General features: G+C 40.6%; 1 protein-coding gene across 1 annotated transcript in view; it reads left to right on the forward strand.

The window, feature by feature from the left end:
• Positions 1-18,687, forward strand: part of LOC109893320 (receptor-type tyrosine-protein phosphatase gamma-like) — a 270,796-nt gene that overhangs the window by 157,053 nt on the left and 95,056 nt on the right. The window contains exons 3-4 of the mRNA XM_031835459.1: positions 3,759-3,938; positions 9,703-9,851. Of these exons, the coding sequence (XP_031691319.1) occupies positions 3,759-3,938; positions 9,703-9,851 (329 nt within the window). The remainder of the gene's footprint in view (positions 1-3,758; positions 3,939-9,702; positions 9,852-18,687) is intronic.

Genomic DNA, 18,687 nt, shown 5'->3' on the forward strand with positions numbered 1-18,687 from the left:
GACGACCGCCGAGTGCCACCCGAACGGGAAGGGGAGCCACCTTTGATGATATTCGTGACAGTCACAACACAACTGATTGGCGCAAACACATTAAGAAGGAAATAAATTCCACAAATTAACATTTAACAAGGCACACCTGTTTATTGAAATGCATTCCATGTGACTACCTTGTGAAGCTGGTTGAGAGAATATCATGGGTGTGCAAAGTTGTCACTTTTTTGGTTACGACATGAATCCGAATGTGTTATTTCATAGTTTTGATGTCTTCACTATTATTTTACAATGTAGAAAATAGTCCAATTAAGGAAAACACCTGGAATGAGTAGGTGTGTCCAAACTTTGGACTGGAAATGTACATTCATGTTCAACGTTTATTAATTAAACAAAGGGCCTGGATTTCTGTTGTGTATACTTCGCTCATATGGGTAAATAAAAAGCTTTGTAGCTTGTAATGAAAACATATATTTACCCATTGTTTAATCATGTTGTTGTTTAATTGGGGAAGAAATTGCATTCAGTGGGGAAAAATAAATGCATTGAAATGATGCATGCAAAATATAATTTTATACAAAAAAAAGCTCTCAACATTAGTCTTAGATTTCTGTAAAGATGAGGTGGGAAAAAATAAATGTAGTTATTAGGTATGATCGAGGTTGGATACATAAACATACTGCAACATTTCATGATGACCAGTGGTGAAAAAAGTACTCAATTGTTATACTTGAGTAAAAGTAAACTCAGGTAAAAGTACAAGTCACCCAGTAAAATACTAATTGTGTAAAAGTATTTGGTTTTAAATATACTTAAGTATAAAAAGTTAATGTAATTAATAAAATATACTTAAGTATCAAAAGTAAAAGTGTAAATCATTGCAAATTCCCTATATTAAGCAAACCAGAGGCAGTAGGGATGACCAGGGATGTTCTCTTGATAAGTGTGTAAATTGGGCCATTTTCCTGTCCTGCTATGCATTCAAAATGTAACTAGTGATTATAGGTGTCAGGGAACATTTATGAAGTAAAAAGTAGATTATTTTCTTTAGGAATGTAGTGAAGTTAAAGTAAAAGTTGTCAGCAATATAAATACTAAAGCACATATACTGAAAGGGACTAAAGTATTTTTACTACAGTACTTTACACCACCGATGAGGACTATGTATGTTGTTGTTGTCTATGAGGAGGGGCATCAGAATTTGAGGCTACAGGCAGAACTGTTTTCATAAAGCTACAGAAGGTTATTTACAAAATAAGTTGCCAACAAATAATAGACGTGGAAAGCTCTGAGCTAGCTTTTCATCAGGGACTGCTTTCCAGAAAGGTGAACTGAAGGCTACAGCTCTGAAAAGCAGAAACGTTTACATTTTGAATGTGTGTAATTATGTTTCTTTGGCGCATTTTCTCTCAGAGCTTATTGTTTTATTGCTTTTTGTCATTCATTTCTTTATATCTGGGGTGGCTATATTATTTGCCTTCCTGAAAACATGGGTTTGCATGGAATTAGGTTGTTTGTTATTGCGAAGAAAACAGAATATGTTCATAGAGGATTAGATTTGTGGTTCCACCTCATATATTTAACTGGATCAGGGCAGAGAGAGGAATATGTCAAACCCGAGACAGCCAGGGTTTTATTTACAGTAGTAGAAAATACAATACATTCCCTCTGAGCTTGCTTTCTCTCTCTACTGTATATGAACAATATCCTGTTGAGTGGCAAGCAGCCATCTTCTGTTATTACTATGGCTGAAGTGCAAGGAGATGTTAACTACTCAAATACTTATTGTAAATACTTGCCGTTTCTGTGTTGGGACATGAACAGTGTCCTCAAGTCTGCAAGCAGATGTCTTTTATCTGCTCGTATTACAATGGCGAGACGGGAGTGTGTTGGTGTGTGTGTATAAAGGATGTCACGCTGCTTGTTTAACTAGTACCACTTCTGACTTGGCTCACACAGGCTCGAACCGAGGACCTCTGCTTTGCTAGCACACGTGACCACCCTCCTGAAGTGTCTTACCAGTCGTGCCACGCGTATAGTTAACTATTCGCTGGCGCAAGTAGGGACACTTCAGGTTGAGGAGTAAGTTTCACACATCCCCATGTACACACTTTTCTTTAACAGTGTGAGATATTAGAGTGGCACTGGTACAGACAGACACAAGGCGATGACTGATGACTTCACTCCAGCTTGCTGATGCAGCCATTATTGAGAAGCACAGCCCAGATACTTAGCGCCAGCCCTTCCATGGAATCCAGACCTGGCCAATAAATACACACTTCCAGGCGGTGTGTGGAATGGGGAGAAGACGATTCATCCAAATTTAACTCAATGGACAAATGGGCCTAAAATTTGGCAGGTAGATTTTGCCATTGGCAGGTAAGTTGTCTATTTCACCAGCCACCTGGCGGGTGCTCGGGGCTCCAAATCGTGAGCCTTTCACTTGCATTTGTGAATAAAAAATAGTCAAGTATAATCGTATTTATAGCTAAATTAATGCTACAGTGGCTTGTGGACCAAAAAGTACATTTAAGGCCCTGGAAACTGGTAACAAATGAATCTGAAAAAAGTGTGTGTGTGTGTGTGTGTGTGTGTGTGTGTGTGTGTGTGTGTGTGTGTGTGTGTGTGTGTGTGTGTGTGTGCATGCGTCAGACCTGGGTTCAAAAAGTACATTTAAGGCCACATGCCATTTTTATTTTTTATTTTTTTTATTTCACCTTTATTTAACCAGGTAGGCTAGTTGAGAACAAGTTCTCATTTACAACTGCGACCTGGCCAAGATAAAGCATAGCAGTGTGAACAGACAACACAGAGTTACACATGGAGTAAACAATTAACAAGTCAATAACACAGTAGAAAAAAAAGAGAGTCTATATACATTGTGTGCAAAAGGCATGAGGAGGTAGGCAAATAATTACAATTTTGCAGATTAACATTGGAGTGATAAATGATCAGATGGTCATGTACAGGTAGAGAAACTGGTGTGCAAAAGAGCAGAAAAGTAAATAAATATAAACAGTATGGGGATGAGGTAGGTAAAATTGGATAGACTATGTACAGCTGCCAGCCCTGGTCCGGATGGCCCTGGGGGTGGTAGTAAAAAAAGAAGTCACATTTCTATTTAATGAACCACTTGAAAAGTTGACTCTAACCTTTAGGGAATGGGCTCATAAATGATTTGTTAATCGAGAGAAGTGTTTGAGTCTGCCTTTGCCTGTGATCCTTTGTCTGTGGTCCTTGCAGTCTTTTGTAGTTCTATTGGTCCCATTGTAGTGGTGAACAGATCAAGAGCATCCCTGTCTGCGATGGTGTATTATTCTGTAGTAGGATCTCTGCTGTGGGGGAGAGAGAGGATTAGAAGAGCAGCCAGTAGATCAGGGAAGGTGCTGCAGGGTGGAAGTTGATTTCACTACTGGTTCTACCGTCTCTCTCAATGCAAAGTGAGAAACGTTTTTACTCTCTCATGTCTCCATTTAGGAAGTGTAGTTAGTAAAACCAGCTGGATTTTCGATGGGCTTCATGCACATTATGGGTATCGGGACTGTGACATCTTCACAGCCAGGGTCTCAAAGTAGGAATACTGATCTAGGATCAGAATAGCCTTTTACATCAAAATGACTGAATTAGACTGTATTAAAAATGATACTGTATGGACACTGATGGGTGGGGGACCTGAACCTAGATCAGCACTCCTACTCTGAGCACATTTTGAATACAGGCCCAGATCTTAGTGCTGAGAACTCACTCTCCCTCCTCTCTTCTTCTAGGGACCCACAGTCCTGGGGTCTGGACCTCCTCATACCCTGAGTGTGCGGAGAGGAACCAATCACCGGTGGACATCTCAGACAAGGATGCCAAGGTGTCTCAGGAGTGCCAGGAGCTGACCCTCAATGGGTTCAACGCCGAGTCATCCAACAAGACCTCCATGAAGAACACAGGAAAGACAGGTCAGCGGGCCTTCATTCATTCAGACAGAACAGATTTTTTACCTACCGTAGCAGGGTGAGACAAAGATGGGTTCTTTCCTCAATGCTCCGGTAAGAAGACAGGTCAGCATTCCTTCACTCATCCAAAACTATTGGAGTAGAACAGGCTTGGTGGGCTGAGGCGGGCTGAGGCGCTATCCTCAAATGCTCCTTCATACTATGTGTAAGGATCAAGACGTGGGGGGGTATGGAAGAAAAAGATCAGTCCGAGAGGAGACATAAATACACGGTTCGATCGCAAGCATTTCGCTACAACCCCAATAACATCTGCTAAACGTGTATGTGACCAATAAAATGTGATTTGATGCGTTCGGTTAATGGCTTTACGAAGTGTTAAACGCTGACACACATGGAAATTGGCCTCTGTTGATAGGGCCAAATTGAAATGTTTCTAACAGAAGAACTATAAAAAGCATTTTCATAACCATGGCAGCAATTGAAGGACAACACTTTGGAGATTAGGGAGTAAATATCAGATCAAAGGTGAGGACACAACAGTTCACCTGACATAAGGCTCTATCCAAACATTACATTGTTGATTTTTATGTGAATTGTACACTTACTGTACTTTTCTCAGCATTTGTCAATAACAAAATCTAAAAAAAATACTCTGTATACATTCAGTAACATCAGAATATTCATACAAAAGTTAGTAGGTGCAGGATAAGAAGAAATAATTTTGAGTTTGAGTAAGATGTCTAGCTGGTGTCTCCAAGTGGGGGGGACAACTCTCCAAACTGTGTACAGTTCCTAAGTCATTTCAATGTGGGTCAGGTGGGCATTATCTGAAAGCTTATTGTATTGCCAACATGGTTAAAACCTCTTTGGGATGATGCGAATTTTCGCAGCTTTTTGTTAAAAATCGCGCAACATTTCAGCGTCCTGCTACTCATGCCAGGAATATAGTATATGCATATGATAAGTGTGTGTGTATAGAAAACACTCTGAAGTCTCTAAAACTGGTTAAATCGTGTCTGTGGCTATAACATAACGTGTTTAGGAGTCAAAATGCGTCGAAAAACTGTTCACCGAAACACACAAAAAATATCCATCCGCCAGTCAATGTATTGTCTAACGCTGAAAAAAATACATAGGAATCCCCTGTAAACGCCTACAGCTTCCACACGATGTCGCCAGTGCTGTCATTTAGGGGCGGCTTTATCCTTGGTTTGGTTACGTTTGGGGCATTTCCTTTCTTGAGGCTCACCACAGGATGTTATGATTGTGAAAACATGGACGATGATTTCAAGACTTGCTGCTATCGAATACAGATTGCCCCGTGATCAATTTAATAGATTATTAACGTTTATTAATACCTAAAGTTGGTTTAGAAAAGTAGTTTGAAGTGATTTGTAAAAGTATATAGGAAACTTTTGTAATTTTAAAAAGTGACGTTGCGTCTTGTAAAGGGGCATTTTTCTGGATCAGACCGGTCTTCAGCAAATCACATTCTGGGTATACAATGACGGATTTAATCGGGAAAAAGACCCAATTGTGATGTTTATGTGACATATAGGAGTGCCAAGAAAGAAGCTCGTCAAAGGTAATGAATGTTTTATATTTTATTTCTGCGTTTTGGGTAGCGCCGGCTACCGCAAAATCTGTTGTTTTGTTGACGGTCTGGTACTTTGGGGGGGTGATTGCTATCAGGTAATAGCTTCTCATGCTTTCGCCGAAAAGCATTTTACGAATCTGACTTGGTGGCTAGATTCACAACGAGTGTAGCTTTAATTCACTACCTTGCATTTGTGTTTTAATGAAAGTTTGAGTTTTATCGAAAACAATAGGTGGCTCTCTAAAATATCCAGCCGATTTTGATCCCGACACAGGGACCTCATACTTAAGAGGCTAGTTAAGTAATAAAATACGATCTTACAGTGTTAGGCTTTCAAAAGGCACTTCAGACAAACATATTGTAATTTTGGTGCACATAGAATGGAGTCATTCAGATGTGTGTCCCGCAGCAAATGTTCTGGATTGTAAACATTGATGCTGTAAATGACATTTGTTTTTAAGTATGGAAATGTGAAGTGCGCGACTCACGGTTGCGCTGTTGGCCTGTATGACATCAAAATGGTATTTATTATTGACCTCAATGTCTCAGCTTTCAGAGCACATTGACTCCTTTCAACCCGTATACAGGCTGACAGGGGCTGTGAGTGGAAAGGGCTACACTTCACCTTGCATGATCCTGCCAACATTGTAATTACCACAAAGGGACTAGATCTTCAAAGTTGATCCTAATCGATTTCCCTGCATGGTGCCCTGACCTACTTTGGCTTTGAGCTGCAGCTGATTGGCCAGCGTCCAGAAGTCTTCGGCTAAACATTTCTTTCCCAGGCAAATGTCAAGCAAGCCTGAAGCAAATTCACGAGGAAATGCTGGCACTGGAGACATTTGCATTGATCAAGGATTTACTTCCCGTCTTTCACAGCCTGTGATTCAAGGTCTTTTTGGCTTAGCATCTTATTCCTGCCCTGCTCAGCTCGACTGCTGATGTGCCAAAACACAGAGAGGGCAGCATGGCTAATCAAAGTCCCAAAAGCCTGCCTCTCCTCTCGTCTGTGTGTTTTTGCATGTGTATGCATCTGTGTGTGACTGTTGTCCATGACACTAGCCAGAGAAGGGGGATCAGTTTTCCGCTGTGAGGCTGTATGTTTACAGTGTGCTTGGTGGAGCTTGTGTGCTGAACCTCTTTAGCTTAACAAACCCTAGCCTGCGTTTGTACACCCAGATTCCTTCTCAGTTCTCCACAGAAGCTCTGCCCACTACACACAGCAAGTCCCATCTACACATTGTATTACTGTCTATCGCTTGATACTGCGTGTGTCATCACCCTTTCTCTCTCTCCGTTCTCACACTCTTTATTGGGCTTCTGAGTGGCGCAGCGGTCTAAGGCACTGCATTTTAGTGCAAGAGGCGTCACGACAGTCCCTGGTTCGAATCCAGGCTGTATCACATCTGGCCGTGATTGGGAGTCCCATAGGGCGGCGCACAATTGGCCCAGTGTCGTCCGGGGTAGGCCGTCATTGTAAATCTGAATTTGTTCTTAACTGACTTGCCTAGTTAAATAAAGGTTAAATACAATCTGTCTCACTCTCTCTATACCCCTCATTCATACTGTCCATCTTACCTCTCTCTCTCTCGCTCTCCCTCCCCCCGTGACACTGCTTGTTCCCCCTGCTCTTTGGTGTTTATAATCAATGTGGGTTTGTTTGTCCTCATGCTCATCCCCTCATCCCTCTCTCCTCTCCTCCTCTGTTGGATTTGTGATTAAAAGAAGCCTGGCTGTAGCTGCATTTCATCTGGAGGGCCTGGCTAGGTTAAATCCTCCCTTAAATCCTAACAGACAGGGGGATCAGGGGCCTAATCTGGCTAATGATGTCAGCTGGAGAGATGTTCAAGGGTTATGGAATCATCTAAATATGCACAGAGTGCACTCACTTAGCTACCACGCCACAAACAGACAGGGGAAATGTCAGAGTTCTTCACACAATGGAGTTTCAGTACCTCTATTCATAAAGCTTCTCTGCGTAGGAGTGTTGTTTTAGGATCACGACTCCCGTGTACACAATATTTTTCATTATGATCTAAAAGGCATAACTGATCCTAGATCAGCACTTCACTATTTGTGAATATAGGCCCAGATGTTGCGTGACTCAGGCAAACTCAGCAGGACCTCAGATGTGAATAGGAGGAGGGTAGATATCCTGGAAAACACAAAAAAATGCAGCTTCAGTGTTTAAACCACACACAGCCAAAGCCTTTACTTATGATTACGTTTCACAACTCCAACTCCTGAAGGGGGAATTCTTCAACAAGACCAGCTTCAACTAACTTTCAAAGCAAACTGCAAAGACATGTTTTGTCTCTGAAATGTGCAAGTCTTCTTGCATGAAGTCGTGAACCATTGATGCTGTGGTAATTCAACTGTGTTTGATAATGTATTTAAATTTAGAATGCCCAGAGAAGGCTGTAGCAAGCAAGCTATCCCAAGCCCTTTGATGGAACACAGATAACTCCTTGACTTGACAAAGTGTGTTTATTGGAGGTTGCAGGGGTTAATTGATGGCTTAAGTCTCTGGGCAAAGCTCAATTTGTCACTGTAAATGTTCAAAGCTTTCACATTCAGCTGAGGGTTTCTAGTTGAAGAATTCGACTACAGTAACAAAGCATTATGAAGCAATGGAGCCTATTTAACTGAGAATTAGCATGTCATCAGGGACCTTTAAGGCCAATGATGACAGCGCAGAAGAAGGCTCTTATGTGTCCAGCTCCCTGAGTCCCCTAGCTTCAAATAGGCTTCAGCAGAAAAATACTTGAATTTAGGAGGAAATTAAACAGGATGTACTGGTATGCACACAAGTCAAGTCAAATATAAAGTGCATGTTACATTGGTCTCGGTCACAACAGTTCTGGACAATAATCAGCATGGACAGAGGCACATTCAGAGAGAAAAGGCAAATCACAGATTAACACAAGACGTTTTCCTCAACTTATCCCTCTTACTGACTGTATCTCTTCTCTGCTTTCTTTCCTCTTCTGACCCTCTATGTTTATCTGCCTTTTAACCTCTCCTCCCTATCTATCTATCTATCTATCTATCTATCTATCTATCTATCTATCTATCTATCTATCTATCTATCTATCTATCTATCTATCTATCTATCTATCTATCTATCTATCTATCTATCTATCTATCTATCTATCTATCTATCTATCTATCTATCTATCTATCTATCTATCTATCTATCTATCTATCTATCTATCTATCTATCTATCTATCTATCTATCTATCTATCTATCTATCTATCTATCTATCTATCTATCTATCTATCTATCTATCTATCTATCTATCTATCTATCTATCTATCTATCTATCTATCTATCTATCTATCTATCTATCTATCTATCTATCTATCTATCTATCTATCTATCTATCTATCTATCTATCTATCTATCTATCTATCTATCTATCTATCTATCTATCTATCTATCTATCTATCTATCTATCTATCTATCTATCTATCTATCTATCTATCTATCTATCTATCTATCTATCTATCTATCTATCTATCTATCTATCTATCTATCTATCTATCTATCTATCTATCTATCTATCTATCTATCTATCTATCTATCTATCTATCTATCTATCTATCTATCTATCTATCTATCTATCTATCTATCTATCTATCTATCTATCTATCTATCTATCTATCTATCTATCTATCTATCTATCTATCTATCTATCTATCTATCTATCTATCTATCTATCTATCTATCTATCTATCTATCTATCTATCTATCTATCTATCTATCTATCTATCTATCTATCTATCTATCTATCTATCTATCTATCTATCTATCTATCTATCTATCTATCTATCTATCTATCTATCTATCTATCTATCTATCTATCTATCTATCTATCTATCTATCTATCTATCTATCTATCTATCTATCTATCTATCTATCTATCTATCTATCTATCTATCTATCTATCTATCTATCTATCTATCTATCTATCTATCTATCTATCTATCTATCTATCTATCTATCTATCTATCTATCTATCTATCTATCGCTATTGACAGCCAAGTTCTTTGAATTTTTGATTGAGGAAAAACAAAACATCAGCTTTTAATTGTGAGTGAGAGTCACACCTATTTCTCTACCAATACTCCCAATACTGACTTGTATTACTCTTTCACCCCTCTCTCAGTGGCTGTTCTGCTGAAGGATGACTATTTTGTACGGGGGGCAGGACTACCTGGACGCTTCAAGGCGGAGAAGATCGAGTTCCACTGGGGTCAGAGTAACGGATCAGCAGGGTCGGAACACAGCATCAACAGCAGAAGGTTCCCCGTGGAGGTAAGATCAGATGGGGACAGAGTTGTAGGGGTTTGATCATGGACACAGGACTGGGGGTGTAGGGGTTAGATCATGGCCACAGAGGACAGGGGGTGTAGGGGTTAGATCATGGACACAGAGGACTTTGGGTGTAGGGGTTAGATCATGGACACAGAGGACAGGGGGTGTAGGGGTTAGATCATGGACACAGAGGACAGGGGGTGTAGGGGTTAGATCATGGACACAGAGGACAGGGGATGTAGGGGTTAGATCATGGACACAGAGGACAGGGGGTGTTGAGATTTGAGGCTAATACACTGATCCCAAAAGAGAAGGATGCATCAGTACAGGCTCTGAACCTAGAGCACAGGAGATTACTGTAAGGACCTACTACAGCGGGATGAGTTTAACCATGTAGGCCTCATGCTGAGTGGATCAGTGGATGAATGTAAGGTTCTTATTTGAGAGGGAGGCAGGAAGAAAGTGACAGAAAGAGAGCCGCCGATACGGTGAGAGAGTGAGACAGAGGGATACAGTGGCTGTCCTTTGCGATGCAGATAAATGCTCACCCTGATGGCAGGTGTGGGAATGTGATTAATCATTCAGACTGAGTCAGGAGGAGCCAGAAGTAGAGAGACACTTCCAGTGTGTCAACTCAGTGAACGTTCCAGTACCTAAAGCACTTAGCTTTCTGGTACCATTCAGTCTACAATGTTGAAGCAGCAACCTGTTTTTTAATCCTAGGTACAATACATAGTAGTGAAATGGAAAGGAGTGCACTTTGTGCTTCTTTTATATCCCCTGTCTCATGGACCTGGGAATTGTTTCCAGCTAGGTTTGTCTCTCTAGCCTAGCCATGTTCTTATAAAGCCCTCCCTCTGGCAGTCAGGGACGTATTTATAAAGGTTCTCATATAAAACCGCCCTTCCTTCCTTGTCTGTCTCTGTTGCCTAGCCCTCTTATACAGCTTCCCTGCTTCCCTTTCTTCCATAGAGGCATGGTATGACTTCTGATTCTGAAAGCCTGTATAATTACAATCAGTATTTTTTTTTTCTCCTCACATCTTTCTGTGACCAACGGACCATTAAAGGCCGCCACTAGATGGATGATTTACAGCCATTCTAATTGAAAGCTGTGATATTAGCGGTTGTGCATATGGCTGTGTTGGATAGAGCCTGCTTTTACCCGTCGTGGTGGTGATTACGGTTGTATAACTCACTTTGATATCTGTCTGTGTAGTGGGTGGTTAAGGGGGAGGAAGGAAAGGCAGCAGGAGAAAAGAAAGTGAAGATATGTATGCTGCTCCTTTCTGTTAAAATGTATAGCATACATTTACTTTATGTGTGACAAGGAATAAAATAAGGCCCAGTACAGTCAAAAATGTGATTTTCTCTGTTTTATATATATTTCCACACTGAGGTTGGAATAATATTGTGAAAATTATGAAAATGCCCTTTTAGTGTAAGAAGTGTTTGAAACGACCCCATGAAATATCAGCCTGTTTTGGTGGGATGGAGTTTTGGTGACATCACCAGGTGGTAAGTTAGTTAATTGACCAATAAGAAAGAGTTCCAAACCTCTATGCCAACAACAGCTAGTTTTCAATTTTTCCCCTCCCCACTCAGACCACTCCCAGACAGTCCTAGCTAAATTTGACTATTTTAATTCAAAACAATCAACCTAATTGTTACCCAGAAATGATTTGATATTGAGATAAAAAGGGCAGTATTGGACCTTTAAACTCGAGTGTCTTGAGTGTTGTTATATGTTATTTGTTCTCTTTTGAAATATACATGGTGTGTGTGTGTGTGCATGCCTGTATTGGGAAAATATGTAGAGAGAAAGTATGACAATATAAAAAACCTGAGTGAGACTTTTTGCTGGTCCAGTACCAAGCTTCATAAAACCTGACATCCTTTTGGATCATCCCCACTCATGCCTCTCTATGGCCCTGTCGCAATATATTTGTATAGTTTGACTTTACCCTCATAAACTTTACATTTATCCAATAGTTTCCATTTGTATTTGTCTTGTGTATGGGATACGCATGGTATATATCTTCCAACAAAAAAGCCATGTGTTTTGAGTCCCACCTGTATATATATATATATATATATATTCCAGGGTTTTTCTTTATTTTTACTGTTTTCTACATTGTGGAATAATAGAGAAGACATTAAAACTATGAAATAACACACATGTAGTAACCAAAAAAATATTAAACAAATGAAAATATATTTTATATTTGAGATTCTTCAAAGTAGCCACCCTTTGCCTTGATGACATCTTTGCACACTCTTGGCATTCTCTAAACCAGCTTCATGAGGTAGTCACCTGGAATGCATTTCAAATAACAGGAATGCCTTGTTAAAAGTACATTTGTGGAATTTCTTGTGGAATTTCTTTCTTGTGGAATTTCCACAAATGTCTTTGTGGAAACTCCGTTCCGCTAGCAGAACCCCTCGCCAACAGCCAATGAAATTGCAGGGCGCCAAATACAAATCAACAGAAATCTCATGAATCAAATTTCTCGAACATACAAGTATTAGGCACCATTTTAAAGATAACATTCTCGTTAATCCAGCCACAGTGTCTGATTTTCAAAAATGCTTTACAGCGAAAGCTCCACAAACGATTATGTTAGGTCACCACCAACTCACAGAAAAACCCAGCCATTTTCCAGCCAAAGAGAGGAGTGACAAAAAGCACAAATAGAGAACAATTAATCACTAACCTTTTGATGATCTTCATCAGATGACACACATAGGACTTCATGTTACACAATACATGTATGTTTTGTTCGGCAAAGTTCATATTTATATCCAAAAATCTTATGTTCAGTAGTTCCAAATCTTGCAGTGATGTTGCAGAGAGCCACATGAATTCACAGAAATACTCATTATAAATGTTGATGAAAATTCAAGTGTTATGCATGGAACTTTAGATACACTTCTCCTTAATGCAAACGCTGTGTCAGATTTGTTTTTAACTTTACGGAAAAAGCATAATCTGAGAACGGCGCTCAGAGCCCAAACCAGCCAGAGAAATATCCGCCATGTTGGATAGTCAACATTAGTCATAGCATTATAAAGCATTATAAATATTCACTTACCTTTGATGATCTTCATCAGAATCCACTCCCAGGATTCGCAGTTCCACAATAAATGCTTGTTTTGTTAGAAAATGTCCATAATTGATGTCCAAATAGCTTCTTTTGTTAGCGCGTTTGGTAAACAAATCCAAAAGCGCATTCAGGTCCAGTCGGACGAAAAGTTCAAAAAGTTATATTACGGGTCGAATAAACTTGTCAAACTAAGTATAGAATCAATCTTTAGGATGTTTTTATCATAAATGTTCAATAATGTTCCAACCGGAGAATTCCATTGTCTGTAGAAAAGCAATGCAATGAGAGATACCTCTCATGTGAAATGCGTGTGACTGAGAACGAGGCTGCTGGGAGACCCCTTAGTCAAACAGCTCCCATCCGGCCCCCCTTCACACGAGAAGCCCGAAACAACGTTCTAAAGACGGTTGACATCTAGTGGAAGCCTTAGGAAGTGCAAAATAACCCATATCCCACTGTGAATTCGATAGGGGCTGAGTTCTAAAAAACTACAAACTTCAGATTTCCCACTTTCTGTTATACTCACAGACATCAATCAAACAGTTTTAGAAACGTCAGAGTGTTTCCTATACAATACTAATAATAATATGCATATATTAGCATCTGGGACTGAGTAGGAGGCAGTTCACTCTGGGCACGCTATTCATCCAAAAGTGAAAATGCTGCCTCCTATCCAAAAGAAGTTCATGTGTTTGAGTCAATCAGTTGTGTTATGACAAGGTAGGGGTGGTATACAGAAGATAGCCCTATTCAGTAAAACGTTTATATTATGGCAAGAACAGCTCAAGAAACAACAGTCCATCATTAATTTAAGACATGAATGTCAGTCAATCCTGAAAATTTCAAGAAGTTTCTTCAAGTGCATTCACAAAAACCATCACATGCTATGGTGAGACTGGCTCTCATGAGGACCGCCAAAGGAAAGGACGACCCAGAGTTACCTCTGCTGTAGAGGATAAATTCATTAGAGTTAACTGCACCTCAGATTGCAGCCAAAATAAATACTTCACAGAATTCAAGTAACAGACACATTCAAGAAACTGGCGCCGACAGATAGGGCAGCCGTGCTTCTAGCTCCTAAGCAACTTTGTAGTATTTCGTTTTTTTGTGTTATTTCATACATTATTAGCCCATCATTTTTGTGTGTTATTACATACAGCTGGGAAGAACGTTTGGATATTAGAGTTGTGGTAACTCACCAGCATTACCAGCATTACGACCAGGAATACGACTTTCCCGAATCGGATCCTTTCTTTGTTTCCCCCAGTTTCCCCCAATTGAACTGATTCCAGAGGCTGATCCAAAACACCACCGGTGGAGAAGAGGTATTCGTAGTGGACTTCTAGTCTGACTCAGTAGGCACGCACACCACCAACCACTTCTGAGTATATTACTCGCCAATTTTCAGTCTCTGGATAATAAAGTTGACGAGCTCAGGGCAAGGATCTCCTTCCAGAGAGACATCAGGGATTGTAACATACTTGGTTTCATGGAAACATAGCTCGGGATATACTGTCTGAACTGTACAGCCAGTTGGGTTTGCAGTCGATCCCCCAGACAGGAATAAATAACTCTCCGGGAAGAAGGGTGTGGGTGTATGTTTCATGATTAACCACTCATGGTGTGATTGTAATAACATACAGAAACTCAAGTCCTTTCCTAGAATACCTCACAATCAAATGCCGACCGTATTACCTCCCAAGAGAATTGTCTTCTGTTATAGTCACAGCCATGTATATTCCCCCTCAAGCCGATACCACAACGGCCCTGAAAGAACTTCACTGGACTTTATGCAAACTGGAAACCACATATCCTGAGTCCGCATTTATTGTACCTGGGGATTTCAAAGAAGCTAATTTGAGGAAAACACTACCGAAGTTCAACACATTGACCATAATACTCTTGCTGCTAAAACACTCAACCTTGCTACTCCAACTTCCAGGATGCCTACAAGGCCGCCCGCTGCCCTCCCTTCGGCAAATCTGATCACAACTCCATTTTGCTACTCCCTTCCTATAGAAACTCAAATAGGAAGTACCCATGCTAAGGACTATTCAACGCTGGTCTGACCAATCGGAATCCATGCTTCAAGATTGTTTTGATTACGCGGACTGGGATATGTTCCAGGTAGCCTCTGAGAATACAATTTAAGAATACACTGATACGGTGACTGAGTTTAGGAAGTGTATAGGAGATGTTGTACCCACTGTGACTATTAAAACCTACCCTAATCAGAAACTGTGGATAGATGGCAGCATTTGCGCAAAACTGGAAGCACGAGCCATGGCAAGGGCACTGGGAATATTGTTGAATACAAATAGTGTAGGTGTTACCTCTGTAAGGCAATCAAACAGGCAAAATGTCAGTATAGAGACAAAGTGGAGTCACAATTCAACGGCTCAGGCACAAGACGCATGTGGCAGGATCTACAGACAATCACGGACTACAAAGGGAAAAACAGCCACGTCGCGGACACTGACGTCTTGCTTCCGGACAAGCTAAACACCTTCTTCGCCCACTTTGAGGATAATACAGTGCCACCGACGCAGCCCACTACCAAGGACTGTGGGCCCTGCTTCTCCATGGCCGACATGAGTAAGACATTTAATCCTCGCAAGGCTGCTGGCCCAGACGGCATCTCCAGCGCATCCTCAGAGTATGCGCAGACCAGCTGGCTGGAGTATTTACAGACATATTCAATCTCTCCCTATCTCAGTCTTCTGTCCCCTCATGCATCAATATGTACACCATTGTTTTCTACAATGTAGAAAATAGTAAAAAAAAAAGATAAAAAAAATTGGAATGTACACTACCGGTCAAAAGTTTTAGAACACCTACTCATTCAAGGCTTTTTCTTTATTTTTACTGTTTTCTACATTGTAGAATAATAGTGAAGCCATCAAAACTATTAGATAATACGTATGGAATCATGTAGTAACCAAAAATATTTTAAACAAATCAAAATCTATTTTATATTTGAGATTCTTCAAATAGCCACCCATTGCTTTGATGACAGCTTTGCACACTCTTGGTATTTGAGATTCTTCAAATTTGTGGATTTTTTTCCTTAATGCGTTTAAGCCTATCAGTTGTGTTAGGGGGTATACAGGTAGGGGGTATACAGAAGATTGCCCTATTTGGTTCAAGACCAAGTCCATATTATGGCAAGAACAGCTAAAATAAGCAAAGAGAAACAACAGTCCTTCATAACTTTAAGACATGAAGGTCAGTCAATACGAAACATTTCAAGAACTTTGAAAGTTTCTTAAAGTGCTGTCGCAAAAACCTGTCAAGAGCTATGATGAAACTAGCTCTCCTGAGGACTACCACAGGAATGGAAGACCCAGAGTTACCTCTGCTGCAGAGGATAAGTTCATTAGAGTTACCAGCCTCAGAAATTGCAGTCCACATAAATGCTTCACAGAGTTCAAGTAACAGACACATCTCAACATCAACTGATCAGAGAAGACTGTGAATCAGGCCTTCATGGTTGAATTCCTGCAATGAAACCACGACTAAAGGACACCAATAAGAATAAGAGACTTGCTTGGGCCAAGAAACATGAGCAATGGACATTAGACCGATGGAAATCTGTCCTTTGGTCTGGAGTCCAAATTGGAGATTTTTTGTTCCAACCGCTGTCTTTTTGAGATGCGGTGTGGGTGAACGGATGATCTCCACATGTGTATTTCCCACCGTAAAGCATGGAGGAAGAGGTGTTATGGTGTGTGGGTGCTTTGCTGGTGACAGTGTCTGTGATTTATTTCAAGCAGCACAACAGTTTTCAGCTGTGCTAACATAATTGCAAATGGGTTTTCTAATGATCAATTAGCCTTTTAAAATGATAAACTTGGATTAGCTAACACAATGTGCCATTGGAACACAGGAGTGATGGTTGCTTATAATGGGCCTCTGTACACCTATGTAGATATTCCATGAAAAATCAGCTGTTTCCAGCTACAATAGTCATTTACAACATTAACAATGTCTATACTGTATTTCTGATCAATTTGATGTTATTTTATGAACAAAAATGTGCTTTTCTTTCAAAAACAAGGAAAATTCTATGTGACCCCAAACTTTTGAAAAGTGAAGGATATTTTTTATATATAAAGGTTTTGACTGTTTGCATGTTATTTTGGAATTAATACCTGTCACATATCAGTTTGCAAACATAAAAAAAAAATGTTAATGAATTTGCATGTCTCTTTTTTGCTTTCTTGATTAAGGTAGCTCCCAAATGCAGTTGTTTCAGCCTAGCTCACTGCTTTCTGTGGTGGTGGGACAGCCAGCAGAAAATACGGAGCGTAAGGGTTGGTAATGTTCTCTAGTTGCGCCATGATTGGCTCAGTGTTCTGTCACTCACGGGGACACTCCGTCACCGCAAAATCTACGGGGAGTGCTTGAAAATTCTAGCCCCTTGGGTTCTGCCATATATTTACCTTAGAAGTGCCCATCCAAGAAGGCTCAAGGTCATTACCCACAAATAAAATTACATAAAATCACATTATATCTATCATAGATTTGATTGGACTAATCATGTCAACATCATACTTTCAAAATCTTAGCTAGCAAGCTGGACAAGCAGTCATCATCATAAATCAAGTCAACAATCTACTGGCAAATCCTTTTCAATCCTTGTCATATGAAGATAAATTATAGATACAACGGTGCTCATCGGCCATTGGACATAAACATTACACATCAAGTTGGAAACCGGAAATTCAACAATGAATGGTTTGGAAGGAATCAGTGGCTAAATACAATCATTGCAAAGCAATCACTAGCCTGCTATTCACTGGAGAGGGTGTGTTGTTGAAGTCTGGTTTAAGGGTTTTACAAACATAAAAGGATAAACATTCACATGCAACACCATGGGTCAGGAAAAGTTGAATACATTGGCCATGCTGTCAATCCAGCATGACTTCTGCCACGTTCAAAACAAATAGAAAACCGAAACTGTGATATTTCGCAAACACTCGTCCCTCTGTGGAAAAAGTTTGAAACGTGTGGTGTAGATCTTTGAGTCCTTCTATTTTCTCATCACCTTAGTCACCGGATATCACAAATACCCTGTGGTATCCCGGGAGGTTTACCCCGAGGGTTGGTGACAGATGGGACGTTGGCTCCCTCTGTTGGAAGTACACAGGGTGGGCACCCGGACGCTGTTGACCCCAAGTAGAGGTAATTAGGGGAGCGTGCCAACCAGCCGTGCAGGCCACATGAAGGGAACATTGTGGCACACCGCGAGTAGAATAAAGAGAGAGGCAAGGAGTGAGCCTACAGAGAGGAACGAAGCTCCCGGAGGCACGGAGCCAAATATAAGAAGGACCAAGCCAACCCAAAGTTATTTTGTTATGTTTATTTTGTTGCCTAGTAAAGTTTTTTTTTCTGACTAGAACCTCCCTACCTCTGTGTACATCTCTGCACGCTCAACCCAACACCCCACAGTTTATCACATATGGTGGAGAATGTGGGCAACTCAGTAGCTTTGGGTGCCATGGGGTCGAGCGTACAGAGATTACCATGGAGGAACTGGTTGCAACAGGCTCTCCAGGAGCTAGCGCTGGAAGAGCAGCGCCAACAAAACCTCATACTGGTAGCGGAGAGAGCCCAGCTTAAGGGTGATATGGCTCAGGAGTCTAGCCCAAATCAGTTCCCGGTCAAGCTAATAGAGAAGTAGGACGTGGAAATGTATTTTTGTACCTTTTGAGCGGATGGCGCAGAGGGAAG

This window comes from Oncorhynchus kisutch, linkage group LG1 (assembly GCF_002021735.2).
Source record: "Oncorhynchus kisutch isolate 150728-3 linkage group LG1, Okis_V2, whole genome shotgun sequence".
Classification (NCBI taxonomy): Eukaryota; Metazoa; Chordata; class Actinopteri; order Salmoniformes; family Salmonidae; genus Oncorhynchus; species Oncorhynchus kisutch.